The sequence below is a fragment of the Colobus angolensis genome, unplaced genomic scaffold (assembly GCF_000951035.1).
Source record: "Colobus angolensis palliatus isolate OR3802 unplaced genomic scaffold, Cang.pa_1.0 Scaffold60, whole genome shotgun sequence".
Lineage (NCBI taxonomy): Eukaryota > Metazoa > Chordata > Mammalia > Primates > Cercopithecidae > Colobus > Colobus angolensis.
Genome location: NW_012119599.1, coordinates 3,463,492 through 3,483,598, shown reverse-complemented (window position 1 = coordinate 3,483,598; position 20,107 = coordinate 3,463,492). Strand labels below are relative to the sequence as shown.

Genomic DNA, 20,107 nt, shown 5'->3' with positions numbered 1-20,107 from the left:
CTCAAAAAAAAAAAAAAAAAAGAGAGGCTCAAAATCAGCAAGAGGAAGTGACTCCTCATGTACAAAGGCTCTATAATAAGATTAATAACCCATTTCTCATCAGAAATCATGATCTCCAGAAGCCAGTATGATGACATATTTAAAGTAATGAAATAATAATAATAAAAAACTGTTAGCCAAGAATCCTATATCTGGCAAAACTATCCTTCAGAAATGAAGAAGAAATTAAGATAGTCCTAGATAAACAAACACTGAGGGAGTTCATTGCTAGTTGCCCTGCCCTACAAGAAATACAAAATACTTCAAGCAGAAGTGAAAAGACAGTAAATAGTGTCTTGAAGTCATGTAACTGAATAAAGAACACTGGTAAAGTAACTACATAGGTAAACACAAAAGCCAATATTATTGTATTATTGGCTCATAACTCCTATGTGATTTAAAGAAAAATGAGTAAAATAATTATAAATCTATGTTAATGGGGCACACAATGTATAAAGATGTAATTTTTTCAAATCCTAAAGGGAGGAAGACAGATATATGGGGGCAGGATATTTTATACTATAGAAGCTAGGTTAGTATTAATTCAAACTATATTAACTTCTTTAATGTATTACAATATAGTCTGAATTAATACTATTCAACACTTTTGCATCTTTAAATTTTTTCACAATAATATTTGGAAAAATAGGCCAGCTGTGGTGGCTCACATCTGTTATCCCAGCACTTTGGGAGGGTGAGGCAGGAGGATTGCTTGAGGCCAGGAGTTTGAGAACAGCCTGGGAAACAGAGAGACACCCTGTCTCTACAATTTTTTTTTTTAATTAGCTGGGTGTGATGGCACATTTCTGTAGTCCTAACTATGCAGGAGTCTGAGGCTGGAAGACCACTTGAGCCCAGGAGTCTGAGGCTGCAGTGAGTCAAGATCACACCATTGCACTACAGCCTGGGTGACAGAATAAGACCTTGTTTCAAAAAAGAAAAAAGATGTCAACTGTATTCCAAGGTTAATCACTAAGAAAATAAAATATGCAGAAAAGGGAATAAGAAAATTTAAATGGTACACTACTGATCAGTCATGGTGATTTACGCCTATAATCCCAGCATTTTGGGAGGCAAAGGTGGGTGGATCACTTCAGGTCAGGAGTTTGAGACCAGCCTGCCCAATATGGTGAAACCCCGTCTTTACTAAAAATACAAAAAGTAACTGGGCATGGTGGTGCATGCCTGTAGTCCCAACTATTTGGGAGGCTGAGGCATGAGAATCACTTGAACTCAGGAGGCAGAGGTTGCAGTGAGCTGAGATCACACCGCTGCCCTCCAGCTTGGATGACAGTGAGACCCTGTCTCAAAATGGAAATAAAAACAAAACAGGTATGCAACAAAAATGTCAAACAGAAAAGAAGGCATTAATCGAGAGACCTAGGAACAAAAAAGATAAGCCATGTAGAAAACATATCACAAAGTGAAAGAAGCAAGGCCTTTTCTAAATCAGGAATTAATTTAAAGCAAATAATTAAGCTTTCCAGTTAAAAGGCAAAAGTTGGCAGAATGGATAAAACAGCGTGATCCAACTGTATGCTGTCTATAAGAGACTTATTTGCAATCCAAAGACAAAAATAATGTTAAGTGAAAAAAATGGAAAAAAATTATTCCATGCAGGATGTAAAAAAAGAGAACTGAAGTGACTGTATTAATATTTGACAAAATACACTTCAGCTAAAAACTTGACAAGAGACAAACAATGACATTATATATTGACAAAAGAGTCAATGCAAGAAGATATAACAATACAGACATTACACAGCTAGTCCCCAAATATATGGTGTGAAAATTGATGGAACTGAAGGGAGAAATAGATATTTCTACAGTATTTTCAGACTTCAGTGTCCCACTTTCAATAATGGATAGAACAACCAGACAAAAGATCAATAAAGAATTAGAGGACTTGGAAACACATAAACCAAACTCCTAGCAGATATATACAAAGCACCCCACCTAAAATCAGCAGAATACACATTTTTCTCAAGTGATCATGAAACATTTTCTGGGATAGATCATACATTAGGGCACAAAACAGGTCTCAATAAAAATAAAAAAAATCACGTATCAACAGAAAAATAAAGTCATATGAAATGTTCTCGGGTCACAAAAAAATGAAACGGGGACATCAGTAACAAGAAAAACTGGAAAATTCACAAATGTGTGGAAATTAAACAGCACACTCATAAAAACCAGTGGGGATAGAAGTTACAGAGACGTTAGAAAATACTTTGAGATGAAAACAAAACATGATTCAGAATTCCTTTGGTACTAAAATAATAACAAAATTCTGCTGACTGAGCTAAAAAATTTGTAGTAGAAAATATTGAAGACAGTTTCCTACCCACCCTATACACAATACCCACCCCCTATAACTTAAATAAAACAGAACAACTTTCTCCTTTCTAGAGAAAACCATATTGGAAAGAAAGTCTCTGCAAGAAGTCTTGATACATGTGCTTTTACAAGGCTGCTAAATATTACTTCGTTTTGGATTCCACATTGACTTGATCTGTTGATGATCATTCTATTGCATTTATCATCTCAAGAGCAAGCTGAGTGGATATAAAAAAATATAAGTTGAAATAAGGGAAGAAGCATTTTCAAGATATAATTTAGGTGTTTTTTTCCAAATTACAATACAGTTGGCCCTTGAACAACACAGGTTTAAACTGCATGGGTCCACTTACACGTGAAAAAGCTCACAGATAAGCCATGTAGCCTAGAAATATCAAACAATTAAGAAAAATTTAGGTATATCATGAATGCATAAAATATATGTAGATATTAGTCTATTTTATCATTTACTACCATAAAATATATATGAATTTATTATAAAAAGGTAAAACTTATCAAAACTTACACACACACGCACACACAGACTGTACATTCACAGTGAAGAGAAATGTAAAACAAAGATGCAATATTAAAACTGCATAAAGTTAACTGTAGTACATGCTGTACTACTGTAATAATTTAATAGCTATCTCCTGTCACTATTGTGGTGAGCTCATGTTTGTGAATATCTGCTTAAAATTCCAAGTGATGCTAATCATCTCAAAATGAGCAGTTCATCTCTCCAGTAAATTGTATATTACAGTAAAAAGTGATCTCAAGGTTTCCTCTTATTTTTTATTGTGTTTAGTGCAATACCATAAATCTTGAATAATACCATGGGACCTATGTGAACTGCCACTAGTGATGCTGGAAGTGCTCCTGAGATGCATAGAAAAGTCATGACATAATAAAAGTTGTATTGCTTGATATGTACTGTAAATTGAGGTCTGAAGCTGCAGTTGCCTGCCATTTCAGAAAGACAGCTTATTAAACAGATGGTGTAAACTTACAGTATCAATACAGTACAGTACTGTAAATGTATTTTCTCTTCCTCTTTTCTTTTTCTTCTTCTTTTTTTAGATGGAGTCTCGCTCTGTTGCTCAGGCTGGAGTGCAGTGGCACAATATTGGCTCACTGCAACCTCTGCCTCCTGGGTTCAAGCAGTTCTCCTGCCTCAGCCTCTGGAGTAGCTGGGATTACAGGCATGTGCCACCAAGCCCAGGTAATTTTTGTATTTTTAGTAGAGATGGGGTTTCACCATGTTGGCCAGGCTGGTCTCAAACTGCTGACCTCGTGATCTGCCCCTCCTTGGCCACCCAAAATGCTAGGATTACAGGCATGAGCCACTGCACCTGGCTCCTCTTGATTTTCTTAGTAACATTTTCTTTTCTCTGGCTTATTTCATTGTAAGAATACAGTATATAATACATGGAACATACAAAATATGTTTTAATTGTTTATGTTATCTATAAGGCTTCTGTTTAACAGTACGCTATTAGCTGTTTTTTTGGGAGTCAAGTTGTACGTGCATTTTTATTAAACTTTTTTTTTTAAGGTTAGTCAAGTGAAGCAGTTGGAGTGAAGAAGGAACAAAGAAATCTGGAACTGGTTGTGATCACCATTTGTAACACCACTGCACCCAAACCAGCCTATAGATGCATTTTTGACTGTGTGATGGGGGTGACTGTCCCAATCCCAGAGTTGTTCAAGGGTTGACTGCATTAATTCTTCCAATCCATAAATATGAGATATCTTTCCATTTTTTTGTGTCTTCTTCAATTTCTTTCATCAGTGTTTTAGTTATCAACCTGGAGTTCTTTCACTTCCTTGGTTAAGTGTAGTCCTAGGTATCATAATTTTTTTGTAGTGTTTGTAAATGGAATAGTTTCTTGATTTCTTATTTTAGATAGTTCACTGTTAGCATATTTCCGTTACTTCCCTGCCAGCTCCTTTCATTTGCCAAAAATCCCTGTATTTCAAAGTGAGCAATGAAACCCAACAAAAATGAGAAAATTTTGTTGTTCTGTGACCCGATCAAAGGTTACTTTTCCTTCTTGTGAGTCTTTAACATCTTTGAATTGCTCATGATAGATATCATTGTCTAGATATATCCAGGCACATGTAAAGAATGCAGTAAGATTTAAAAAAAGTTTGAGATTCTCTCTTCACCTTTCTCTCTATACAGCCACATTTACTTCATTTTTTAATTTTCTTTTTTTTTTTGCCTCTCCACTCATTGAAACAGCCACATTAAACTTTCCAGTCACACTTAGTTGTAGTGTCACTTTAGACAGGAAACAAAGAAAACAGAATAGGGAAGGAACAGAAAAATAAAGGTCAAGCGCTAATAGCCCCTGAGAACAGTTAACTGAATCCACTTACATAATTAAAAATAAATAAATTTTTTTAAGTGGCAAGGTCTGCCTTGCGGAAGATTTTAGGAAGTGCAGTGCGTGAGAACCAGTTAGCTAAGACTACTTCCGTTTGGCGGGGCGGGGCGGTAGCCTGTTTCCTCTCGGGCATTCTGGGAAGTGTAGTGCACGAGCTGTTGCAACCTTGTGCACTTCCGCTGCAGGAGGGCAAAGCAGCCGTCATCAATCGCCTCTGGGAGGTGAGTCAGCGCGGAACCCCTGCATCTACAGCGAGCTTTCCTGGCCTGGGCGTGGGACTCGCAGGTGCCTGCCTTCGCTCTCAGTAAAGAGAAGCCACAGAGGGCGGGGTCGATGTTTTGCTTGCCCTTTGCTTTTTTAGGGCGGTGCATGGGTCTCCAAGTTGGGAATGGCTCCTGGTCGCACGTCTGGTTTGAGGGTGTCCTGGGCGCTCAAGTTCCCTGGTTTTCCCCACCTTCCACACGCTCTGCCGCCTTCTGGCAATATAATCTTGGTATATAATTTCTCCGTTTCTCCTCTGTAAAGTGAATTTCATAGTAGTACCTATCTGGTAGGAGTTTCGTGAGATTTACGTAAGAGAAATAGATGTAAAGATGCTTAGGACCGATCCTGGCACACACTGAAAAGGTGGCTGGTTGTTGCCAATCTCTTATTTCTTCCTGGAGAGGAGAGGCGTTTAGTCTCTGAAAGTTTCTGTGAGCCCGCGGTGGGTTCTGAGCTCCAGGTGCAGCACCACTCACCCTTCTCTGATCCTCCGCGGGGCTGTTCCTGGCTTCCTAAGGGGGGGCGGGGGGGGCGTCAATTTTCTCTCCATCTTTATTTTCCTTCTCCTTTAAGGCATGAGTGTGTCTCACCTCCATGTGGTGCCTGGGGATGTCCACTGTCATTCATCCTGGACCAGAAACACAGTTTGGGTATCTTCCAACCCCCTTTCCTCCCTCAGCCCTGACTAACCGGAGGGCTGCGGAGAGGAGGGTGTCGACCCCCTGACTCTTCCTAACATTGTCCCAACGTGAGAGGACTTAATATATGCTATTGCTATTTCTGCTCAGTTGGAGAACAGATTTCCTTCACTCATTAGCAATATTATTTTTCCTGCTGGGCAAATGCTCAAATTTTATGGAATAAACGGGAGGTTGGATTAGGCATGTGTTCATGAATAATAATTGTTAATAAATTGAGTGCCAGGGTCTCTTCTATAGGCTTTATATGCATTAATTACCTTAATCTTCATAACAATGATAATATTATCATTCCTGTTTTACAGATGACAACACTGATGGGTAAAATATTTATCTTCCCAAAGTAAAACAACAGGAAAGTGCCTGAACTGGGAGTTTGAGCTCAGGCAGAATGGGTTCTTGACCTTTGTGCCACACTCTCCTTAAGCCCTGAGAAATGTCAGTCCCATGGGGGTGCAGTGGCTCATGCCTGTAATCCCAACACTTTGGAAGGCTGAGGCGGGAGGGTGGCTTGAGCCCAGGAGTTCAACACTAGCCTGGGCAACATAGTGAGACTCCATCTCTACAAAAAAAATTAAAAAATTAGCTGGATGTGGTGGCGCACACCTGTGGTCCCAGCTACCTGGGAGGCTGAGGTAGGAGGATCACTTGAGCCCAGGAGGCAGAGGTTGCAGTGAGCTGAGATCATGCCACTGCACTCCAGCCTGGAAAAGAGAATGAAAGTCTGTCTCAAAAAAAAAAAATAAAAATAAAAAGAGGAAAAGAAATAGTTTCACAGCTTAGGCAATGACTGGGGGATGCTCAAGAGTAATAATCAAAAAAAATTTTTTAAAGGATTTGCAGGAAAGAACTCTGAGGAGATGACATTTGAGTAAATACCTGACACTGCTATTAAAATAAATAAATAGGGTTTACATTATCCACAGTCTATGACTGACCCTTTTATGAATGATTTCACTTTTTTTTTGAGACTGAGTCTCCCTCTGTCTCCCAGGCTGGAATGCAGTGGCACGATCTCAGCTCACTGCAACCTCCCACTCCCAGGCTCAAGCGATTCTCGTGCCTCAGCCTCCTGAGTAGCTGGGATTACAGGTGCCTGCCACCATGCCCAGCTAATTTTTATATTTTTAGGAGAGACAGGGTTTCACCATGTTGGCCAGCTGGTCTCGAACTCCTGACCTCAAGTGATCCGCCCACCTCAACCTCCTAAAGTGCTGGGATTACAGGCGTGAGCAACTGCGCCCGGCTTAATGATTTCACTGTTAAGGATGACCTTGATGTTGATTGGGCAAAACAAATGAAATTAAAAAGCAAGAAGAAATTGACAGATAAAGTTCATCTTCTCCTCCTCCCAATTAGGAATAGCCTCAGAATTTTGTAGCTCAAAGGAATCTTGGAGATCAATTAGTACAATCCTTGTCTGTGTGTCATTCTTTGATTCCGTGTGCATCAAATACTCACTATACTCTAGGTGCTTGGGATAAAAAGATGAGTAATTGTTCATTATCTCACAGGCAAAACAGATGCTTGATTTACTAATTATACCCCAAATGCTCCAGCTACTCAGAAGGCTTCCAAGAGGAGGGATTACAAGAGAAGGACAGGGAAGCTGGTCTTCTCTGGAGGCAGAGTGGCAGGAGCAAAGGCACAAGAGGACTTGACAATCTAGGAATGAACAAAGTCTGGAAATTCAGGCCTAGAAAAGTGGCCCTGGTACATATAGTGAGCAGAGCTGAGCCAGGCACTCCAGACCCCATTTGCTTTTTTCTATTAAATGTTGTGAAATGTCAAGTCTTGCAAAATCCTGTTACTGAGCAGAGCAGGAGGGTGCAGGGAAATATAGGACCAGAACAAAGGGAACTGGATGTTAAGAATTGATCTCTCCCTAGCTTTGAGAAGAGAATACATTGCTCTTTTCCCTACTAGAGTGTTTCTACCTGAAGTAGGAGGACCCGTGAACAGGAGTAGCTATCTGAATTGAACGCTATCTTGTATATACTCACTGAAACCTCTTAATAACCCTACGAAGTAGATGCTGTTGTTGTCCTCACTTTATAGGCAAGGAAACAGGCACAAAGAGCTAGTAAGTCAGAGGAGTCAATTAGGATATTAGGTTCCTCATCATCTGGCTCCAGTATCTCCCAGCAGATCATTTTCAGCAGTTTACACCCTCCAACTCCCCTTTCTCTGATCTCTAAGACATGACTCCTTCCATATCTTCATATTTCTGATTAGAGAAGGAGACATGATTAAGAGACAGGCTGTGGACTCAGCTGGATTTAGATGCAGTCTCACCTCACCAGCTCTGTGATCTTGGGTAACTTAATCTCAGTAATCCTCAGCTTCCTCATCCATTAAATGGGAACAACAGTCATCATGTCATCACTTACTGAGAGCTGATACAATGTGCCAGACACTGAACCAAGGCTTTTCCTCCCTATTTAAAAAATTGAGTCATAATTCATATACCATAGAATTCACCCTTTTAAAGTGTACAATTCGGTGGCATTTAGTATATTCACAATGTTCAGTTGTACAACCATCACTATTCTCTAATTCAAGAACATCTGTATCACCCGCAAAAGAAACCTCCTATTCCCTAGCCATCATTCTTTACTATCTCCTCTCTCAGCCTCTGGCAACTATTAATTTACTTTTTTTCTCTATGGATTAGCCTAGCCAAGACTATTTGATTTGCTCACTTAATCACAAAAGCAACTCTGTAAATTAGGATCTATTATTAAGTACTACACAGTATTTTTCATTTAAGTGAGACAGACACTGTCAAACTTCTGTTTAAAATTTAAAAAAAAAACTAGCAGAGACACATTTTAAATTAGTATTTCCTTACAACAGTGAGCATGGGAAAGAGAGATATACCACTGAGACTCTCCTGTCTACATGAAGAAAATTCATAAATATTTATACCTTTTATAAAACTGAATGCTGATATCAATTAAATATTACAGGACAACAAAGCAGTAAGTAATGCAGCCAATCAGAATTATAGACTTTTCAGAGGTAAAGGTGAATTTCATAAGATAAAGCATTGTACAGTCTTTGAAATCTGGATGTTATAAAAGACTCTCTTGTTGGAAATGATGGCAAAAGACATTTGCAACAACAATTTTATGGTGCGCGATATCATCTGCTTTTCTGCAACTGCAGGGAAATCATTTATAAGAGTTTTCATCTGTTCACACATTTGACCCTTATAATAATCTTGCAAGAAAGCACCATTTTTCTCATTTGCAGGTGACAGATTTGAGGAATGGGGAGGTTAATGAGCTTAAACAGAGTTAGTAGCCAAGTCAGGATTTGACCCCAGACCTTGTGACCCCAGAATCCACTTTTGTAGCCAGTACATTCTGCTGCCTTTCATTTCCCACAGTATCCAGTATGAGACTGATAACCCTGGAAACTACAAAGGGCTCTTATGTCAGGCTTGCTACTTAGAATTGGGCAGGTTGTTCACTGCAGAAGGGCCCCTGGCTGAGGGGCTAGCGATATGTGCTGAAAAAGAGTCACTTTTTTTTTTTTTTGAGACAAGGTTTGGCTCTATTGCCTAGGCTGGAGTACAGTGGCACCATCTTGGCTCACTGCAACCTCCACCTTCCAGGCTCAAGCCATCCTCCCACTTCAGCCTCCAGAGTAACTGGGATTACAGGTGTGTGCCACCACACCCGGCTAATTTTTGTATTTTTTTGCAGAGGTGGGGTTTCGTCATGTTGCCCAAGCTAGTCTTGAACTCCTGACCTCAAGCGATCCACCCGCCTCGGCCTCCCAAAGTGCTGGGATTACAGGTGTGAGCCACCATGTCCGGCCACCTTTTAAAAATTCACCCAGAACGGCCATGTGGGCTACGGCCTATTTCTCATGGCTTCTTTCTCTTTTCCCAGTTCTGCCTTCACAGGACCCTGCCCTTCCCTAGAAGGAGCAGGAGAAAATGACCAAGTTTCAGGTGAGTTGAGTTTTTATTTTTATCTCTTAAAATGACATCTCTTTCCCTCAAAGATTAGACACTTTTTTTTTTCTCTTCCTTGAGAAATATAAAGGAGGAAAACAGGTATTTGGGATCTGCTAGTTACTTGATTGTCAGTTGGTTCAATTTTTTGTTTATGTCTTTAGCTTTTGTTTTGTTTTTAGTTTTGGTAGTTTTATCTTATTTCATAAGTAGTAGTGCAAAAATTCATAGATATCAAAAAAAGGGAGAAAACATCCACATTACTACACTGCAATACAAATCGTCTACTTCCTCCATACTATTTTATATGTATTTACATATTGTATGTCTTATATGTATACTTATCAGTGTATTTTACAGAACTACAATCACATTCTATATATAATTTTCTGTTTTCAGTTAATGTTATCACTAGAGTTTTGTATGATTTAGTGTTTATGTATTTGTCTCAGAAGGGTTTTCATTTTTTGTCTAATTTTTCAGAGGCTACGAACATACATACACAATGCTGTGTCTCTAAATGTTATTTCAATTTGCAATACTTTTTCATGGGGCTTTAAAAATGCAATATTTACTTACAAAATTACATATATCTTAAGTGGTCAGGTCAATAACAGTTGTATATCCCACTCTGACAGTTGTATAATTGCATTAGCCCACCACTCAGAACAAAATATAGGACATTTATATTACCCCAAAAAGGTCCCTCCTGTCTCTTTCAAGTCAGTTCCTTACTCCCCAGAGGCATCCTCTGTTATTCCTCACCACCTTTTCACCCTTTCCCCCGGAGGCCCTGAAGTCCATTGTGTCATTCTTATACCTCTGGATCCTCATAGCTTAGCTCCCACTTATGAGTGAGAACATACGATGTTTGGTTTTCCATTCCTGAGTTACTTCATATAGAATAATAGTCTCCAGTATAATCCAGCTTGCTGCAAATGCCATTAATTCATTCCTTTTTATGGCTGAGTAGTATTCTATCATATATACATATATATATACACACACACACATATACACACACACACACACCACAGTTTCTTTTCCTTTTTTCTTGAGATGGAGTCTTGTACTGTCGCCTGGGCTAGAGTGCAGTGGCGTGATCCTGGCTCACTGCAACCTCCGCCTCCCAGGTTCAAGCAATTCTCCTGCCTCAGCCTCCCGAGTAGCTGAGATTGCAGGCACTTGCCACCAATTTTTTGTATTTTTAGTAGAGATGGTTTCACCATGTTGGCCAGGCTGGTCTCGAACTCCTGACCTCATGATTCACCCGCCTCAGTCTCCCAAAGTGCTGGGATTACAGGCATGAGCCACCGCGCCTGGCCACACAGTTTCGTTATCTACTCATTGATTGATGGGCATTTGGGTTGGTTCCACATTTTTGCAATTGCAAATTGTGCTACTATAAACATGCATGTGCAAACACCTTTTTCGGCCTTGGTACTAAATTGACCCAACATTTCTAGGACAATTTTGTAGTATCAGTCAAGTTATAAAATACATATTCCGTGTGATTCAAGATTTACAGTGCTGGGGCATTTACTGTTGGAATACTTACAAATGTCACCAAATTAAATACACAGGGGTTATTTTTTGGTAGCATACACTTTTGATGTGACTGTGGAAAAGTAGTCTATGAGACTGGCATGTGGGATGGAGAAAAGGAGGAAGCTACTTAAAGTTGATTTGAGGTCCTCACAATCCAGAACATCTTTCTGCCTGTTCTTTCTACCTGCTTAGTGCTGCCTCTCTCCCAGTAGATATTGGCCATGAGATTGAGATTACATCTGCTTGATGTTGTAGGAGATGGTGACATTCAAGGATGTGGCTGTGGTCTTCACCAGGGAGGAGCTGGGGTTGCTGGACCTTGCCCAGAGAAAGCTGTACCAAGATGTGATGCTGGAGAACTTCAGGAACCTGCTGTCAGTGGGTGAGCACAGGCACCTCAAACTGTAACTGAATGTCAGCCCTCTGGACCGTCCTGCTTCCAATTATTTAAGACTTTGGGATGCTTAAAATGCTTCTCTGAACTTGGGGGTGTGAATTTCCTAATTCCCCAGGGACACCTTGTCTATACCTTGTCTATTTTTCTCAAATTGCTGGTGTGAAATCTTGGTGGGCTTTGAAATCAGTTGGTGAGTTACATTATTATTGTGTTTAATGAAATGAAGTAGAAATATTATAGCTCATTGTCAGGAACTGCACTCAAGGCAGCAAAAATTGTAAGTAGAAACAGGAAAGAAAATGTGATAAAAGTAGACAATGGATAGGATCATATTATCTGATCAGTTGATTCAGTAATTGACACTTATGTATTTGTGTACCAGATCACAAATTAAAAGGTATTCAGACAATAGCTCATGATCACAATTTTGAAAAATACTACTTAGAGCGCATGAAAATGGTAGTGTTGGAATTAAAATTTTTGACTATAATGCATTCACTTTATATATATGCCATTTCTTTTTCACAGGCTATCACCCCTTCAAACTAGATGTGATACTACAGTTGGGAAGAGAAGACAAGCTTTGGCTGATGGAGACAGAAATCCAAGGAGATGGCTGTTCAGGTGAGAACCATGCAGCTCTGAGTCTTTGCGGGGTACAACCCAGTCCTCTCCTCCTCACCACCTCCTCAGCCACCAGCTTGGCCCAAGCCCTCAGCATTTATCACCCCGGTTTACTGCAGCAGCTTGCACATGACCTTCCTCCTTCTACCTCCCTCCAGTTCATTCTCCATATAGCAGCCAGATCATGTAAGTCAGATCATGTCGCTCCTTGGCTCAAAACCCTTCTGCGACTTCCCATCTCACTCGTGAATTCCAAAATCTGTATGAGCCTTCAGGGTCCTATGTGACCTGGCCACCCACTCCCTGTGAATTTATTTCCTATCCTTTGCCTTTCACTCACTTCTTACCGGCCACACAAGACTGCTATGTGTTTCTTATGCATGCCCGGCGTGCTTTTGTTTTTTATTTTTTTTAAAGACGGGTCTCATTCTGTGGCCCAGGCTGAAGTGCAGTGGTGCAGTCATGGTTCACTGCAGCCTCGACCTCCCAGGCTCAATCGATCTTCTCACCTCAGGCTCCTGAGTAGCTGGGATGGGACTACAGGCATATGCCACTAAACCAGGCTAATTAAAAAAATACATACATACATGTGTGTGTGTGTATATATATATATATATATATGTATTTTTTAAGTAAAGATGAGGTCTTACCATGTTACCAGGCTGGTCTCAAACTCCTGAGCTCAAGCAATTCTTCCACCTTAGCCTCCCAAAGTGTTAGGATTATAGGCATGAGCCACTGTGCCTGGCCTACATGTATTTCTTTCTACCTGAAGCCCTGCTCTTCTGTCTGCCTGGGATGTTCTTACCTCATACATCTTCTTGGCTCCCTGCCTACTTCCTTTGTCTGGTCAGATGTCATCTCATCACAGAAACATCACAGAAACCTGCTTTGACTACCTTGTTTAAAACACCTATCCTTGGCTGGGCAGGATGGCTCATCCCTGTAATCTCAGCACTTTGGGAAGCCAAGGTGGGAGGATCACTTGAGGCCAGGAGTTTAAGACCAGCCTGGACAACACAGCGAGACCCCACCTCTACAACAAATAAAAAAATTAGCTCGCAGTGAGCTAGAATTGTGCCACTGCACTCTAGCCTGGGTGACAGAACAAGACCCTGTCTCAAAAATAAATAAAATAAATAAATACATTTAATTAAATTAAATACCCATCTCTTTATTCCACCTGACTTTGTGATTAATCGTCAATCACCAGCTGACATATTCATGTATTATATTTTGTTTACTTTTTTATGGTCTCTTTCCCCACTAGAGTGTAACTTCATGAGTGTAAGAATTTTACCTGTTTTCATTTTTCTTTTTCTTTTCTTAGAGATGGGGGTCTGGCTTTTTCACCTAGGCTAGAATGCAGTGATACAATCATAGCTTGCTGCAGCTCAAACTCCTGGTCCGGGACTACAGGAGTATACTACTGTGCCCAACACTAATTTTACCTGTTTTAAAATTGCTGATCCTTATTGCCTTTAATAGGCTTGGCACATAGTACACGTTCATTCAATATTTGTTGAATAAGTGACTGAATGAGTGACTGAATGGGCTATTGGACCGATGTCAGTAACGTCAGTTAATGGACAAATGGATAGGTGTTTTCATTTGAATAGTAGTGAAATGGCTCCCTCACAGCTCTCCCTAACCTGTGGTATCTGCGTGAGCTTTGGTGAGAGTTGCCTTATCCATACACCCAGGGACAACCTCCCTGCTCTGCTTTCACCCCTCTCCTTCTGTTCCTTCTCTTCCTTATTTCGTTCCCCCTTTTCTTCACTCCTTCCTTCATTTATCTTTAATTTGAATATACATCATAAATACCGAAAATATACGAATTAAAGTCATTCCTACTTGACTTTACCCACCAAAACCCAAAACTAAATCAAACAAACAAAAAAGCAAACCAAAAACCCAGGAGAATCTCTCTGCCTATCTGAGAGAGACAGGCCTTGGATTTTGTAAGTAGCTGGGGTAGCAAAATCTTTCCAATCTTCTTATCTTTTATTTTCTTGTATCTCTATGCTGCATGAAAGTTTATGCATTGCAATCAGGAATGCTGGATGCTGACTTCTTTGACTGACTGCCTCATTTTTTAAAATTTTCTTTTTTTTGTTTTTGACTGCCTCATTTTTGTGTACAAACCTAAACTTGGGAATTATGATCCCAGTTATTGTCATTGTCCTTTTTTTTTTTTTCTTAATAGGTAGCTTCCCAACTTCTTTGCCTCCTTGAGCAAATCTTTACTTTTTTTTCTTTTTTTTTTTTTTGGAGATGGAGTCTTGCTCTGTCGCCAGGCTAGAGTGCAGTGGCACAGTCTCGGCTTACTGCAACCTCTGCCTCTCAGGTTCAAGCGATTCTCCTACCTCAGCCTCCCAAGTAGCAGGGACTATAGGTGCACACCACCACACCCAACTAATTTTTGTATTTTTAGTAGAGATGGGGTTTCACCATGTTGGCCAGGATGGTCTCCATCTCTTGACCTTGTGATCTGCCTGCTTTGGCCTCCCAAAGTGCTGGGATTACAGGCATGAGCCACCATGCCCAGCCACAAATCTTTATTTTTTTTAATTTTTGGCCAAATTTTTATTGAAATATATACAGAAAACTGTAAAAATTGTAAGTGTATAGCTCCCTAAATTTTCAGAAAGTAAAATGGCTTGTTTTACAGTTCTTTTTTATTGAGGTAAAATTTACGTGTGCACACCCTAAGTGTGCAATTGGATGAGTTTTGACAAACAGATATAACTATGTAACTCACAGCCCTTGGAAAACTGAACAAATCTGACAGTGTATTCTACCCTCACCTCTCTTTAGAGTAAACATCAGAATTTTTCAGGGTTTCACACTCTGCCTGTCCATCTAGGTACCCAGCTCCACCTACACAAAATATTCCTGAGGTCTATTTTCACTGGACAGAAGTACAAATTAAAGGGCATCTTCTCCCTCAAGGATCAATAAAACAAAACCTCACAGAGAAGGGTGCTAAGTGGATCTCATTGTCTTTACTTCTCCTGGAGAAAGTTCACAGGCAGGGAATAAAGAGGTGTCATTAAAGGACTGTTTCAGCACATAGTTACTCTTCTGACATATGTTCAGCCTAGTTATAATTTTTATGACACCTATGTTAGTCATCAATTATTGTATAACAAATTACTGTAAAACTTAGCACCTTGGCCAGATGTGGTGGCTCACGCCTGTAATCCCAGCACTTTGGGAGGCTGAGGCAGGCAGATCACCTGAGGTCAGGAGTTCAAGACCAGCCTGGCCAACATGGTGAAACCCCATCCCTACTAAAAATACAAAAAAAAAAAAAAAATTAGCCAGGTGTGGTGGCGGCTGCCTGTAATCCCAACTACTGGGGAGGCTGAGGCAGGAGAATCACTTGAACCCTGAAGGCAGAGGTTGCATTGAGCTAATATCATACCACTGCACTCCAGCCTTGGGAACACGAGCGAAACTTCATCTCAAAACAAAACAAAAACCTTAGCACCTGAAAACAACAAACACTGGTTTACAGTCTCTGTGGGTTAGGCATACGGGAGCAGCTTAGCTGAGGGGTTCTCGCTCAGGATCGCAAAAAGCTGTTGTCAAAGAGTGACGGAGCTGCAGTCCCCGGAAGGCTGGACTGGGACTGAAGGACCTGCTTCCAAGGTGGGCTCGTTCACATGGCTGTGGCAGGAGGCCTCGCTTCCTTGCTAAGTGAGCCGTTCCCTAGGGCTGCTGAAGTGTCCTCAAAACATGGCAGCTGGTTTCTCCCAGACCCAGTGATTCAGGAGAGTGGAAGATAGAAGCCACAGTGCTGTTATGACCTAGCATCAGAAGTGACAGATCATCACTTCTGCCATATTCTATTGGTTTCACAGACCAAGCTTGATACAGTGTGGGAGGGGACTTCAAAAGGGAGTACATTCCAACAGGGAGTGATCACTGGGGACCATCTTGTATTAGCCATTTAGGTTTATCAGAAAATTCAGTCAAACCAAGTGGCAACAATTTTCAATGCCTTTACTCTCCTATACGGTGTGTCAGCTATGGGAATATGTTTTCTAATTTTTTTTCATTTATCATGTTCACTAATTGAATATTATATACTTAGAACCTCATTGAAAAGAAGGAGAATTCTCCGAAATCTAGCTCATCAAATGTATATGTTTAAGGACTAAATTAAGAAAATAATGGTACCATCTTATGGGTTCATTCTCAAGACAGAGAAGATATTTTTCTATATTCTCTTCACTTTTGCCAAGGATGTCCCCTCTTCCTCTGAGAGTTCTTGGCATCACTTAATAATCCACTTGTAAATGCTGAAGGAGAGATTCAGGCTTTTCTAACCATTTTGGACTTTTTATCATATACAGATGCAGGTTGTACAATGTAACCATGATTCTGAGGCTCACATATAGCCAGGATTTTGTAGATTTTATACATCCACCATGGAAAAGAGGAGAGAATTTTTAAGTGATTATTCTTATGGACAAGGAGGCAAAGTTACTCTTCTATAATGTCTTTCTAGGACATCTTTTTGTTGCTCTGTATGTGTATTTGACCACATACATAAGTCTTGGTATTGGCCAGGCATGGTGGCTCACACCTGTAATCCCAGCACTTTGGGAGGCCAAGGCAGGCAGATGACTTGAGGTCAGGAGTTCAAGACCAGCCTGGCCAACATGGTGAAACCCTATCTCTACTAAAAATACAGAAAAATTAACGGGGTGTGGCGGCATGCACTTGTAGTCCCAGCTCCTCCAGAGGCTGAGGCAGGAGAATCACTTGAACCCCAGAGGTGGAGGTTTCAGTAAGCCGAGATCATGCCACCGCACTCCAGCCTGGGTGACAGAGTGAGACTCTGTCTCAAAAAAAGAAAAAAAACAAACAAAAACAAAACAGTCTTGGTATAGCTCTAAATGAGTCTCATTAACATTTTGTATATAGAAATCAGCCTTTTTTGTTCCCATAGGCATGAAAAAAACCAATGATACGCCAGGCACGGTGGCTTGTAATCCCAGCACTTTGGGAGGCCGAGGCAGGCAGATCATGAGGTCAGGAGATTGAGACCATCCTGGCTAACACAGTGAAACCCCATCTCTACTAAAAATACAAAAAAAAGAGCTGGGCGTGGTGGCGGTTGCCTGTAGTCCCAGCTACTCGGGAGGCCGAGGCAGGAGAATGGCGTGAACCCAGGAGGCAGAGCTTGCAGTGAGCTGAGATCACACCATTGCACTCCAGCCTGGGCGACAGAGCATGACTCCGTCTCAAAAAAAAAAACACAAAAAAAAACCAATGATAAAGTCAAGCTGAATTCTCCACTGGTTTATTAAGGTTTCCCAATGTGGTCAACCTGAACCTGTGAAATGTTTTTTATTTCTGAACAAATATTCACTTGTCTTCATTTTCATTTCTGAGTTCTCTTTATCATTCCAGGACACAGGAATCAAAATGAGATAGATACCCCTCAAGAAGTAAGATTAAGATTCCTTTCCTATGAAGAACTTATATGCTGGCAAATATGGGAACAATTTAAAAGTAAATTAACCAGTAATCAAGACTTCATAATAAATCTTCAAGGCCAGAGGTCCAAGTTGCTAAAACAAGATGATTCCCCCTGTCAGATGTGGACAGGAGAATCTATTCAGGTCTCTGAAGATGAGAACTATAAAATAAAGGGACAAGGGGAGAGTTCAAATAGCATCAAAAATCAAGAGCTTCCAATGAGGACCACCTGGGATTTCTGGAGGAAAATGTATCTGAGAGAACCACAGAATTACCAGAGTAGGTGTCAGCAAATTGATGTAAAAAATAATCTCTATAAATGTGATCATTGTGTTAGGCAAAGGATTACTCATCAACATGATAGTCATGGAGTACACAAAAGAGAGAAAGCTTTTAACCACAATAATTGTGGAAAAGACTGTGTGAAGGAATCATCCCAGCATAGCATAATCCAATCAGGAGAGCAAACCTCTAACGAGAATGGAAAAGGCTTCAGTGTTGGCTCTAATCTTGAACTTCACCAGCAACTACACCTAGAAGACAAGCCTCATGTAAGTGTCGAGTATGGGAAGGGCATAGGTTACAGCTCAGGGCTTCCCAGGCATCAATGTGTCCACATAGGAGAAAAATGCTATCAGAATGGTGACAGTGGTGAGGGCTTCGGTCAGGGCTCACATCTGCAACCTCATCAGAGAGTCAGCACAGGAGAGAACCTCTACAGATGTCAAGTACGTGCCCAGAGCTTCAACCAGAACTCCTGTCTTCCCTCTCATGAGCTTACTCACCCAGGAGAGAAGTTGTGTACATGTGGCAGGTGTGGGAAGGGCTTCCATCATAGCTTAGATTTTGACATTCACTGTGTAGATAGTGCTGGAGAGAGAGCCTGTAAATGTGATGTATATGATAAAGGCTTCAGTCAGACATCACAACTTCAAGCCCATCAGAGAGGTCACTCTAGAGAGAAGACATACAAATGGGAAGTAAGTGACAGGATATTTAATAGGAATTCTGGTCTTTATCAGAGAGTTCACACTGGAGAGAAACCATATAAATGTAAGGTATGTGATAAGGGCTTCAGTAAGGCCTCAAATCTTCAAGCCCATCAGAGAATCCACACTGGAGAGAAACCCTACAAATGTGATGTGTGTGATAAGAACTTCAGCCGTAATTCCCACCTTCAGGCCCATCAGAGAGTCCATACAGGAGAGAAACCCTACAAATGTGACACATGTGGGAAGGACTTCAGTCAGATCTCTCACCTTCAGGCCCATCAGAGAGTTCACACAGGAGAGAAGCCATACAAATGTGAGACATGTGGGAAGGGCTTTAGTCAGAGTTCGCATCTCCAGGACCATCAGCGAGTCCATACTAGAGAGAAACCCTACAAATGTGATGTGTGTGGGAAAGGCTTCAGTTGGAGTTCACATCTTCAAGCCCATCAGAGAGTCCACACAGGAGAGAAACCATACAGATGTGAAGAATGTGGGAAAGGCTTCATCTGGAACGCATATCTTCATGTTCATGAGAGGATCCACACGGGAGAGAAACCCTATAAATGTGGCATGTGTGGTAAGAGCTTCAGTCAGACCTCACATCTTCAAGCCCATCAGAGAGTCCATACTGGAGAGAAACCCTACAAATGTTTTGTGTGTGGTAAGGGCTTTAGTAAGGGTTCATGTTTTCAGATTCATCAGAGAGTCCATGATGGTGATAAATCCATTAATCATGATGAGTGTGATAGAGGTGCTCTTCAAGACTTAGACTTCTCATTTTCCTAGAAAATCTGCACAGCAGAGAATATTTATAAAATGTCATGTTTTAAGAATTCATGAGTGAGCTGAGTTTTTATAGTCATCTGAATTCCATTGAAGAAAACCTATTTTTTGTATGAATATGACCAGTTTCAAGCAGAGCTCAAAATGTCACAGTTGTCAAGAGAACACAAAACAGAGAAACCTTATAAAGAATGATACAATACATTTCAATCAGAACCTTCACATTCAATAAGCAATATGCAGGAGTGAAGACTTCAAAATGATAAGTAAGGTCAGAACTTTGGCAAAAGTATAACGAGGGACATGACAAAATCTGTGTCCACTAGAATCTAAGCTCCATGCAGGAACATTGTTTGCTGCTGTATGATTGTGACCTTGAACCAATACCTAACAAATAGTGGCTTCCCTGGAATTGTTTAATTTGATAGGAAAAATCTATCATATATAGGACATATATTTGAACATTTTAGTGAGCTCAGCCCCAATTCGTCATTATAATTGTACTGGGAAAAGGATTCTTGCAAGAAGCCTTAAAATAAATTCAAGGAAATGACATTTAATTAAAAAACAGAAAACCA

The 20,107-nt window shown here is 40.6% G+C and overlaps 1 protein-coding gene across 1 annotated transcript; it reads left to right on the top strand.

The window, feature by feature from the left end:
* Window positions 1-4,928: 4,928 nt before the first annotated feature.
* On the top strand, window positions 4,929-20,107 carry ZNF233 (zinc finger protein 233). The gene is given in 6 exon segments (XM_011963062.1): window positions 4,929-4,987; window positions 9,628-9,689; window positions 11,496-11,622; window positions 12,166-12,261; window positions 17,686-19,431; window positions 19,434-20,107. Coding segments are annotated over 5 exon segments (2,010 nt in total). The 5' UTR covers window positions 4,929-4,987; window positions 9,628-9,674; the 3' UTR covers window positions 19,460-20,107.